We start from the raw sequence: 12594 nt of genomic DNA on the forward strand, positions 1-12594 counted from the left end.
TCTGCTTTACTGCAGGAGAAGCTTCAGTCAGAGCTCACCTCTCATCTTTGACATTGCAGAGTGTAAGATGTGAGACCATAAGATTTTCAGTACTGATGCTTACAGTCACACTTGTGAATTGGATGAACCGTGGTCAGTATCTGAGAGGAGGCTGCAGGATTCTACCTTACCCTAATCAGGAACATCATACTTCCAAGGAGGCTGTGTTGTAGCACTCTTCTGGCCCATCCACATTTGTGATCCCCCTCACTTTCAGAGTTCTGATGGTATTTGTTGCTTTGTGGTAACTAAAATGGGACAGTGAGAGTTGCTTCACTTAGTTGAAGCATTCACTTTGTGTTGGTTTCCAGTCCAATGAGCATGGAGCCTTCATTCAGTCATGGTGATGGTGCCTGCTCAGGACACTGGGGCTGCTGTGTTATCCACCCTGCCTTATAGGAGCAGGGTGCTGAGCTCTGGTGCTGCATTTGGTAGGTTTGGGGTTTCCTGTGAAAGGAATGCTGTGATATTAATGACTATAAAGGCAGGCTCTTCTCTTTAAGGTACGAAGTTATCTATGTCTGTATGGTAACTTGACAAACAGAAGCAGCTCTGATAAAATCATAGAGATATGATTTTACCATGGAGGGAAAATGAGTCCAGGTAGCTACTTAGTAGTGCCACCAAGAGCAAAAGTAGTAAAAGAATGCTACTTCTCAGCTTCCAGAAACTGTTCAAAGCACTTTGAAAACATAACAGGCAGAAAAGACCTCCTGTGAATCTTTTATTATTATTTATTATTTGGTTATTGGTAAGGGAAAGAAAAGACAGGAATTCTGATATTTCTTTTCACCTCTAGACAGGAGAAATGAGAGAGGTTTTTTTTACCACTCACCCCAAAATGCTGGTTCACACTGATGGAAATATGATGCAGAAAGATCCAGATGTAGTTTTAAGTTTAATATATGTGCTGATAACCTTTGTTATGTCCAAGGCACAGTTGTCTGATTTCCTGCTGATGACAGTGGAAAGAGCAGATCTATGTTTTCTTGAAATGGCTTGGTTGATTTTTTATTTACTTTTGAGTTAATTTTTAAAAAAGTGTTTCTCCCTTACATCTAAAGACAGATGTGGATGTTCTGGCAGTTACCCATCAATTTTATTGAAGCATTTTGTCCTTATAGTTGTACATTTGATTTGTATTTGATCGTGCTCTCATGCTGTTTCTTATATCTCTTTCTAGAGAGCCAAATGTATTATTAATGTTTAGGTTGCTGCAGGACATAAGGAAGTGAGTGATCTTGCTAGCAGAGCTCCTGTTAATGAAGAATTGAAGCTGTGATTAAGTACATCCTTAAAAGGATGATGATCATTCTACAACTGTATTGTAGTCTAACATGATGATTATCTTAAAAAAAAGGAAAAAGGCACCACAAGAAAAGTCTGTGCCTTATGTTTATTTAGTGAGTTTGGGAATCATTGGAGACCTTTTCCCTGTATTATTCAATCCCACAACAGGGTGCAACAGCTTTGGGTTAAGTTCTGGAGAAATATGTCATGGTTTGAAGCAGAAGGTGCACTATGAACTTGCCAGAGACATTACAAGCAGTTTCTTACACACTTGAAAAAAAGCAAGGACTGTGGAGTTCTTTTGGTCACCTTAAACTGAACTGAGGTCTTGTTTGCAAATGTTGCAATTAAGTTGCTTCCAGCTAAGGGGTTAGTGAGGAGTGGGAATTGATGAAAGCAAACATTGCAAATGCAAGGCTTTCAGATCAGCTCAGGATCAGAGATAAAATCTGAAAACAACAAATCATACAAAAATTGGAAGCTAATGAAGTCAAGCAGAAAGAATAGAGTATTGCAGTTTTGTTTTAGCATGTGTGTTCTGTCATATATTCAGGAACATATACTTTTGAGTGAGAAAGTTTTATTTTATTTTTTGGTAGCAAACAATTTAACTGCAGCTTGAAAGTCTCCAGTTAACTTCTAGTAGTGCTGAATGAGGTGGAGTAAGGTAAATTACAAATAGATGAAAACACTGCCTTAGCTTGCCTTTTGGTTATGAGAACAGTGAGACTGAAATAAAGGCTGCAGAGTGGCAAACAAGATATGCTAACTTGCCTGAAGGTTCCAGGCAAGTTTTTGTAAATTGTCAGTGGAAATCCACTGCAGCTGCTTATTATCCCCAAGGAGAAGCACCTGGGGGCTGTTCAGCATCAGGTACAGCCTGGGAGTGAGCTGAGTCACCTGCTCAGGAATGAGGGGCTCTGGAGCACTCCACGTCCATGATCAGCATGGGCTGGCAGTTATTCAGTTATGCTGGCAGTTTCTTGAAGAGAAATAGAAGACGAGTGGAGGTTTGAGGTTTGGCTCTATTTTCTCTATTTTCTTTTTCCTTTTTTTTTTTTTTTTCCCTTCTGCTCCGGTGGTTTATTATTCCAATTCAGTGGCTGTAGTTTAAGCAAAAGTATAGAGAAATGTGGGCTGTAGTTACTACAGAAGTGCTTGGTTTTCCAGAACTGACTGGAAACAATCCATTGCCTTGTTTCCTGGGCACTGGTACTATGGATGAGCTTCACCTACGGGCCCTGGAGCTACAGTGGGCTCAGTCAATATTTTGGAAGGATTGACAAGTGTGTAGTTCTTCCTGATTATATCAGTGTAAATATATGTTTATAGACTTGCTTCTGATGGTAATCACAGTGATAACAAAATATTACCGAGCTACCTGTAGCTTTGCAGCTGTCACATGCTCATGAGGTGAAGAAGGATATTTACAGATGGGAAAACAGCAAGTCAGAGGAGAAGGCTCTTGATTTCCTGAAGGTAGCAAGGAAGCTGGACCTCCAGTTCTCCTCTGACACAAGTCTTAACCTTTCTGTTGCAGTTCCTACAGCTGGGCTGGTGTTGTGCATCTCTGAAAAATACCAGTCTTATTTTTAATAATAGTGTATGCATGAAAGAAGTTTTAAATTTAAAAATAAGGTCTATAGTGAAGAATAATTGGAGTTGTCACAGTTTTCATGCAGAATGTGGGCACATTGCCCAAGGTGATTATCCAGTCTTAAATTACTCTGAAGTAAATTAACTTGGTAAGAAGCACCCTGTAATTTCTAAGTTCTACTGTTACGCTTGATTGGATGTGTTTGTGGCATGTATGAAGTTGCATACACTTTTCTTAGTTGAAAAGAAAGTATTTAAATCGATATGAATTTATTACTTCTGGAAACCTGGCACAGAAAAAGGACTCACCTTTAGAGATTGATTTGCTTCTGTTCGGTCTGACCTATGAAGTTAGAGGACTTAATTTAATTGAGGAGGGTGTATGTACAATGCTTTGAATTCTGTGATTGGTTTCAAAACAAAACTGCAGGAATATGTGGAAGGTTAGAGGTGACAAACCTCAATAGCCTTTGTATTTACTAGAAAACAATTGTAATGCAGAATGAAACACAGCAACTCTATGAGTGATATTTTTTTGTTGGCTTTGTTTTTTTTATTTTCCTTCACAGTTTCAAAGAACATTTGAATCTTTAAGAAATGTATCCAGTAAATCGGATCTACAGAAAACTTACCAAAAGTTTCAAAAAGATCTGGAAAATCTTGATTACTTGGCATACAAACGTCAGCAGGTAAGACCACGGAAGCTTGTAAGAAGACAGAATGCTGGGCATAAAGAGGGTGGGTGGTAAAACCGCTGTATTTGATGGAGTTACTGTTCTGTCAGTTGGGTCTGGGGCTTTGTGCAGTGTCATGTAAGGCAGCAGGGGCGAGTTAAGTCTGCATATGATGCTGGACTGCTGGGTTTTGGTTTTTCAGCAGAGAGAAGCACAGGCAAAACAAGTAAGTGAGACTTAGCAGACATTAAAAGTTGCATTAACACGTAATTTTCTAAATGGAAGCGTGTAGAGGTACTATTTGTAATCTTTTACTTGAAAAATCAACCAAATTCACCTAAGTTAATGGAATCCAATACTTCATATGCATGCAAACCACTAATTTTTTTCTCCTTTAGTAGTGAATTGTGAGGTTAGTATGCATCAAACTTTGAAGTGCACATGGTATTTGACTTGTGTTCAAATTTGAATTGTTAACACGTGTTTAATGTTGTATATTCTGTCACTTATACATACCTTATGTGAAAATATCAGCTCTCATTATGGGTATTCACTAATTTTCTTCTCTTGATGATAAAATAAGACTTTACCTCTTCCACAGCATGAGCGTAAATAGCTGTAACATTTCTATGTGGGGTGGTTTGTGTTTTCCTGAATTCTGTCACTTGGTGTCAGTGTTGCCAAACAGTTCATGGGCTTGGGGCAGATCACTTGCAGCTCTTTAGGTCAGGTAATTGATTAGATTACCTGTGTCTTAGTTAATGTGCATTGTTTATCTGAGCAGTAGTTACGTGGTTATGGTCAGGAGTGTTTTACCTGCTTGTTGATACTGAGATTTTCATTTCAGTAGAACTTGCTGAAGAACCTGCAGTGAGGGATTTGAAAAGTGCATGTATGTATGTGTTTAGTGTAGAAGGTGCTTTGAATTTTGTCCAGTTTTAAAAAGAAAGCAGCCTTTTTGTGAAAAGATTGAGAATTGGTTGGATTAATGTGCAGAAATCACTGACCTGCTTTGACACTGAAGCTGTTGTGAATTTGGGACACGTTTATGGAGTGTTTAATTGATACTATGTTTAATTGATAACACTTTTAATTGGTAACACATTTAATTGATAATAATTTATATGCACTTGTATTAGGTTATAGATATATTCATAGTTCTTCTGGCAAAATGCTGAGTAACCACATATGTTTGGAGACAAACGTTTGTATACAGTCTGTGTGAATCTGTTGGTGGTAAAATAAGTGGTTTATATGCTGAAAGCAGTGAATGTTGCTTTTGTAAGAAGTACAGTTATCTGCTTCTTTACCTTTTCTTCAGACATGAGCCATGAAGTGCAATATAGCAATGTACTTCTTAGTTGGGGAAGTTTATAGGACAGATGGGAAATCAAAGCTGGGCTTTTTAAAGGGTTTTCAAAATGTCCTGCCTCAGCTCTGATTAATAAATCTAGACCAAACATCTATAAAGGGCAAACTTGTTTGGGGTGATGGTTGGGCAGCACCCACTAGAGAAATTCCTTTGGGTTGAGAATATGTGTTTATAGCTAGGCTGCCATTTTGAAATGGCCCAAGATATGCCTTCATTTGAGAAATGTAGATTTTCTTTCTTGTCCAGGAGATAGTCTGGCAATTCCTTTGAATTAAAACAAGCTTTTAATTTCCTTGATACTTTCTCATCTCTGAAATGTGACAAAAAAGAACAGCTACATGCCACAATGAGTACTAAAACTTATTTTCTTGCTCTGTGACTTCGTGGAATGTTTCCAGTAAAAGCTAAGTAAAGTTTACATTAGTTTGTATCAACCTAACTATTACCACCTTTGCAATATTAATGTTTTCAGGAGAAGTGAGAGGACAAAATGTTAAAGCACTTGGGGATAAGTTGGGACTTAGTGATAGATCCCAGCTCTGCTCTTGGGATGCTGTGGTAGGTTCACACTTCCTTTTCTCTTACATGGGTCTTTGTTGCTATTGAGGGGAAGTTGTCCATATAGTGTTCAGCTGGAACAGCACTGATTTAAGGCTGTTTATTATAATTGATAAACTGTAAGGTCATTTAAGGTGAGTTGGCAATAGCTGTAAAAAAAAATGGACTTACAGTAAAGTTCAGTGGTATTTAGCACCTGTCAAACTGAAAAATTGCCACTGTTGCTGCTGTTCTTAGAGCTAACAGTGCTTTTAGGATGCCTGTAGCAGTGCTGGCTGTAATCCAAATACATTCAATTTTTGACTAGAAGCCTCCATCAATGTGTCATCTTATAGTTGACAACAGGACTTTAGTATGTGCATACACACAAAAGCAGTATCCTGTTGTAAAGTATTCTAATTTAAGGTTTGCTTGTTTGATGTTGATTGTATGCCCTCAAGGAAATTGTGTGTTAAAGGACACACAATTGGGAATGAATAAATCTATGGGAAATAATTTTGGTTTATCCATTTAAAAAATCATTTTAGGATTTCTTTCTGATATTTGTTATGTTTAAAAATATTCTAAGAAGTTGTGTTGGAAACTGAAGGAGATAAGGGCTGTATCAAAGATCCTTACAGGGCACACAGTGATTTACTTTGCTCATGGGAAATAGTGCTTCCAGAACGTGGAGCAGAGCCATTGCCCACTCGGTTTCACACAGTCCCTTGTTATCAGTAGCAGCTGCCTTCATGATCGTACAAGTCAAATTTGCATATTGAAAGTTTTAATTTTGAATGAAGACTTGCTTCTTCAGTCAGATGATACTTCTTTTTGTTAAAGTGGATTAAATGCACTTTTATTTTTCACCTTTTGTTGTTTGCTTTGGTGGGAGAGAATCAGAAGAGTGAAAGTGAGAACTTGTGGGTTGATAAAGTCATTTTAACAGACAAAGCAAAAGCTATACATAAAAGGAAAGCAGAACAAGGAACTGATTCCCCACTTCCCATGGCTGGGCAGGTGTTCATCCATCCCCAGGAGAGCAGGGCCCCATCACATGTGACAGTGACCGGGGAAGACAAACTCCATCACCCTGAATGTCCTCCTTCCTCCTTCTCCTCCCCCCAGCTCTGTGTGCTGAGCATGGCCCCACATGGCTGGGATATCCCTTGGGATATCCCTTGGGGTCAGCTGTCCTGGCTGTGTCCCCTCCCAGCTCCTCACTGGTGGGTTGGGTGAGGCAGAGGAGGCCTTGGCTCTGTGTGAGCTCTGCTCAGCAATGCCCAAAATGTCCCTGTGCTACCAGCACTGCTTCCAGCACAGATCCAGGTGTGAAGCACAGCCCAGACTGGCATGACGAAAATTAACTATACCCCAACCAAAACCAGCACAGTGCTCCACTCCAGCAGCTGGAGACAAGTTTTTGAAAGAGATTATCACTTACCAACTGGCAGGTTTTTTTTGTGGCAAACGCCTTAAAAGTATGCTGATAATTGGAGGGAGTTCAGGGTGACTTATTTGTTGTCAAGAAAACAAGCATGATGATGGAACGCTGCATAACTCCAGCTCCTTAAGTTATCTGGAAAAGGTTATGGCTTAGAAATGTCAGGAATAGAGGTACTTAACTAAAACTTTATTTTAGTACACAGAAATATGATAAGAGCCAATGGATGGAAGTCAGACAAGTTCAAACCACAAAACAAATGAACTTTTTTGACCATTAACTACTGAGAGGAGTTAGTTAAGGGGTGCAGTACATTAATCACGGCTTGTAGCCATTCTGTCCATTATCCATGCCTTTTGAAAAGATGTGAAATAGCTGAGATGCAAATTAAAGGGCAGGAATTATGGATCTTTCTGTGGCTTGTGCTACTGAACGAATTTGAATGAGAATTCACTTTTTTTCCCCCTCCAGACTTAAGAATGACAGTACATTTGGTTGTTTGTTGGAGGGTAAAGGCAGAATTATGTCTTCTGAATTGCCATCCTGGATTAACAAATGGGTGAATTTCTTCTCTTTCGTATTTACCACTCTAACACTCTCTAATCTTTTAGATTTTAGGGTTGGATGTGTTGAGATCTTATTCAGGAATTTTCAAAGAAACCTTGTACTTTACTCCAGAGTAATTTTAAGGACATACAGGCATTTAAGTCCATTAGATTTCTGAAAATGCCTTCTTTTGTTTTCTGCTTTAATATGTAGTCACACAGTATTGATTATAAAATGAGACTATAGGTTATATTTCCAGTATTGTAGCTGCTTATCTCCCTTTGACATAGGAACAACATCTATCATGTTGTTGTGTAATTAAAATAGTTGATTTATGCATTCATTTTTTAAAAAAAGCAAACAACAAATTAGTCTCAGTAGCTAAGAGTGAAAAATTATGACAATTCTGTTCTCAGCCACCTGACTTGTTTTGGTAATTTCATAATTATAGCTCTGTCATTTGGTCCTTGCTTCTTTCTGTCCTGTGTATCTCCATGGCTTGCTTAATGGGTGAAGGGGTTTTTGCTTTTCCCTGCTCACCTGGAAGTGCTCATATTCTTTTTTATATGTATTCAGAGTTGTAGGGGGAAGAGTTTCATATCAACATTTCCCCTGCCTGTGCCATAGTTTCAGCAGCTCCCTTGTTCAGTTAGATTTGTGTCTGTCTATTCCAGGCTTGAATGATTTTAATTTGTAGTCCATTTGTGCAATTCTTCTGTCTTTGCATGGATGCTAAACCTCTGAGTAAAAAAGTCATGCCTCCCCTAACCTTTCAAAGCTCAGACTATTGCTGTTTCTATGAAACTGAATTAGTTTTGGCTGTGCCCAAGATGTCAGCAGTTTGGATAAAAGATGCCAGTCTAGTCGTGTCTCTGATAAATGTAGCTGAAATGTCTTGGGAGCCAAGGATAGATGATGCTTTACATTCAACTCAGAAGTCACCAGGTAATTTAACAGCAAACAAACAAAACAAATTTGAGTGCTACAGTGGGAAGGAAATGAGAGCTTTGGCTGGAAATTTAAATTACAGAGACAACTATGTAATGTTAAAAGGGCATGACTTAAAAAGCTGTAGAGAATTTTGAGTGCATTCCATGGGGGACTTGGATACACCACTTACTTTGCACATGAACATTTGCTGTGGTACCATGTATGTCTCCTATATGAAATTTGATGTGTTGGGTGGTTATCTCAGTGAGATGACAGTTGCAGTATTTTGTTAGGCAGCAGTGTCTCAAGGGAAAAAACAGAACTGCTGCAGTTTTATACTGCAGGACTAAGGTGAGCCTTTTCACTTTCCTCTGAAGTGTTTCCTCTTAGGTTGTTTCAAATCATACATTGTGCAGCTGCCTGTTCCTGCCTACATGTGATGACTTGTGCTCGTCCTTAATGTATCCTGTGTGAGAGAAGCACACCTATTTTTGAACATTACTGTGAGTTCAGATCCTGCCCTACAGTGCCCTGATGGTTCCTTGTCCTCCCTCTCTCTCAGGAATTCCTCGTCCTCTTCCTCTTTTTTCTTATCCAAGTTATGCTTCATAGTGAGGCAACCAAAACAGACCCCTGTAGAAAATGATTTAATGCATTTCTGTAGTTGCTTGGAATCATTGGTAACTGTTCTGAAGTCTCCATTGATTCCAGAGAAATTTAACCAAATTTTCCCATTTATTTATGTAAAAGTCCTGTGAAGGATGTCAGAATCTAGTCATATTATGAGATACTTGCTACTAATCCTATGACTACCAACCCAGACTAATTTGGCAAGACTTGATCTGGACAAAACTGGTGGCTGTTACTCATTCCTGGATTTATTTCTAGATGAATAAAATAGTGTCTTTCATTATTTGCTGTAACTCTTTTCCTCAGGAATCTAAGCGTAGCTGACTGAACCAATTGCTTTTTTTCTGTCCTTGAGAAAGGACTGGTCAGGTTTGTTCCCTTTCAGTGTCCCGTTGTGATGCAGAGCTCCATTCTCTCACAGTGGATTTTGGTAGCAAGGAGTGTTCAGCAGTGTTGTCATCAGCCCCTGAGTTCTGTCTCATCGCTGGATGGTTCATTCAGCCCACTCCATATGGAACACATTGCTGTTTATTTGGCAGGTTTTTGTCATGCCTCTCCAAGAGAGCCAGCATTAAACTGCAGTGGCTTTCAGAATTTCACATAGTTCCTCCTTTGTTACAATCAAATCTTATAAATGTTATAAAACATAACACTTTGATAGTTGTGCACGGGAGGTAGTATTTCTGTTTGGATGAGGTCTAAGTGCTGACTTCTGGGAAGGGATGAGGAGACTTAACAGACACATGTCCCTACAAAATTGCGTGGCAGTGGACTTTCTACTGCTTGCCCACGGACATGGCTGCTGGGATTTTGAGGGGATGTGCTGCTTCAACCTTTCTTTGCACTCAAAATTCATCCACACAAACATCCAGAAACTGAAGGAACATAAGTAAAAGACATAAACATAAATAAAGGACATAAAAGTGGAGAGCAACCCTGAATAGGTCAATGAACTTTTTGCACACTGGGGATTAACTGGATGGATTTCATCTTTGGTTAAGGGTATTTTATGGATTTTTATTGTGATTCTTACTGTGTTACTTATGTTCCTGTGCCTTTTACATTGCTTTAAAAGAGCTCTTGGGGATGCCTTTTTATTAAATACAAAAGGAGGAGTTGTGGAGAAAGATAGATGTGCCAACCCTCTCCCTTGGAGACGTATCCCTTGAATGGGCTATGATAAGATCTTCCCAAACCCTCCTGGAGTGAGAAATTCTCATTGGTCATGGCGAGTTCCCAGCATCCTTTGGAACCCCATGTAGATTCTTTGGGACCAATTGTTTTTTCCCCCTTTGTACCACCCCTGCTTTTCCTCATAAAAACCCCAGTTTCTGCCCTGTTCAGCAGGGGGCTGTCGTCACTGGTGTCCTTGGCAGGGTGCTGGAATAAAGGCTGCCTCTGCAGAATAGCTTCTTGGTGCTCCAGTCTTTGTCCCTGTGTTGGCCAGGGTACATCTCTCAAGGCAGAGCTGAAATCACTGCTAAGAGCTGGGCTCCCTGCCCCTTGCTGACGTTACCTGGTGGCTGAAGGACTGCCTGAGACCCCTAGAAAGTTGTGTCCTGTGGGACCTCTCTCTGGGAAGGTTGTGGCATCCAGGTTGAGCCATCAGAGCCCCAACCGGCTGCCTCAACAGATTTCCTATCTCTGGAAATAATTGAGGAACGTTATTTTCAAAGACTGTGCTGAGTTCTTTGTCCCTCTCCTAGGTCTACAGCTTTGTATGTATTTATGGGTTGAAATCATCACCTAGTAAAGTGATATACGATTCTTAGCCATAATTGAAGGAGAAAATACATCCCTTAATTTTCTGGGAAGTAACATATCTGCATATTCTACAGAAAAAGCAAGATTTAGAGAGGATGCTTCTTTTGTTGAACACTATAAAAGTGATGTATGTACTATTTTGATTTCACATTCTTTTCTTTAATTTTTTAGAATTAAATGACCTGGAGCAGTAGTGAGTGGTAGCTATAAAAAAAACTCTTTACTGAATCATAAAGGAAAAAAGAGAAGTGGGAGATACGTATATAAATGTCTTGTAAACATTTTTAGATTTGCTTTCTCACAGGTATCTTGTGTGACCTTCAGCAAGCCTCTTAGTACCAGATGTACTGGAGGACCTCACTAAATGCCTCCATCCAAGAGTTAAAGATTTATAGGTGTAAAAGGACTTGCCAGTAAAGTTCTATGGATATTTGAAGTTCCTTGTTTCAGGCTATAACAGATTTATGTCAGACTAGGTAAAAAGTTCAGTCTGAGGACAACTGACATTTTTACAGGCTCAGAGACAGTATGCACCATATAGTCTGAGATACTGTTTTTGTTTGTGGTGAGAGGTTTTTTTTTGTTTGGGGATTGGGTTATTTTTTGTGCTTTTTTTTCTTAGTATGAGAAAAACTGCTATTTAGATGCTGAAAGGATGCAAGTTAGAAGTGCAATAACAGTTTGGAATGCAGAGCTCTGATTACTAAAGTGTGGCTAATGAATGATGCTATGTCCTGGTGAAAATGACAGTAATAGTAGTTCATGAAAGAGTTATCTGAGGGAAATGTTATATTGTATTGATCCCAGCCTGACAGACATACACCAGCTTCTCACAGAAAAATAAATTCCCATGTAAAATGATTCTCTGGTGCTTCGTAAAAATCAGATTAGATGAAGTGCAAAGCCTCGCAAAATAACTGAGCTGTGAATGGAAAATGGTTGGGAATGATAATGCTTGGGAATGATGGACAAATCCTGGAGGAGCACTGTTCCTGATGTGTTTGCTCCAGGAACTCGTAGCAGGCAGCAGCCAAGGCAGACTCTGCCAGGAGCAATTGGGTCTTGCTGTCTTTATCTGAAGGCTGAGCTTGTGGTGCACTTACTGTGGCCATAGTACTTGGCCATTCTTCAGAACATCACCATAGGAAATGAAAAACTTGAATTTTGTGTAGGGTGTAGTGTATTCTTCCCTCATGTGGTAGCAGGTTAGGAGGTAGAAGTGGGGATCTCTGTCTCCTGTGAAACTCGGGTTCTGTAACCAGTTAGGATTATGTACCAGGGAGCTTCTTAGCTTTTCCCTGGCTCACAACCTTGCTGTGGGGGAAGAACTTGTTAGCTCTGTTTATGAGGGTTCTGACCCTTGGTAATCATTCAGCTTTTGGATTTCAGCTGTTCTGGCTAAGATGGAACAATGCTGCACAGAGAGAAATCACTGTTCCATACTCTGACAAATTATTCATTAGTCCAGGACAATATTCCTACTTTTTAGTCTGAGACCTTGTCAAGTTGGCCACTTAGTCCTTCTTTTTATATTGTCGCTTCTGTACACACTCCTGCCCTTTGTCCTGCACGTTCTGCATCAAGTTTCATTCTGTATTTTTCATTTGCATAATCCCATGTGCAATTTCCCTCTAAAACTCATTCTAGTAATTTAGCACTTAAATCTCTTACCCAGTTGTTCTGCATCACTTTTTGCTTACTTTGTCTCCTTATTCTCCAAGCCTTTGTCATCTGTCATCCACACCTCATTGCTGTTGGTGCATTCTAAAGGT

The 12594-nt window shown here is 39.5% G+C and overlaps 1 protein-coding gene across 1 annotated transcript in view; it reads left to right on the forward strand.

The window, feature by feature from the left end:
• CTNNA3 (catenin alpha 3) overlaps positions 1-12594 on the forward strand; it is a 412512-nt gene that overhangs the window by 21882 nt on the left and 378036 nt on the right. Inside the window, exon 5 of the mRNA XM_077784793.1 lies at positions 3495-3614. Within this exon, the coding sequence (XP_077640919.1) occupies positions 3495-3614 (120 nt within the window). The remainder of the gene's footprint in view (positions 1-3494; positions 3615-12594) is intronic.

Source organism: Lonchura striata, chromosome 7, assembly GCF_046129695.1.
Source record: "Lonchura striata isolate bLonStr1 chromosome 7, bLonStr1.mat, whole genome shotgun sequence".
Classification (NCBI taxonomy): Eukaryota; Metazoa; Chordata; class Aves; order Passeriformes; family Estrildidae; genus Lonchura; species Lonchura striata.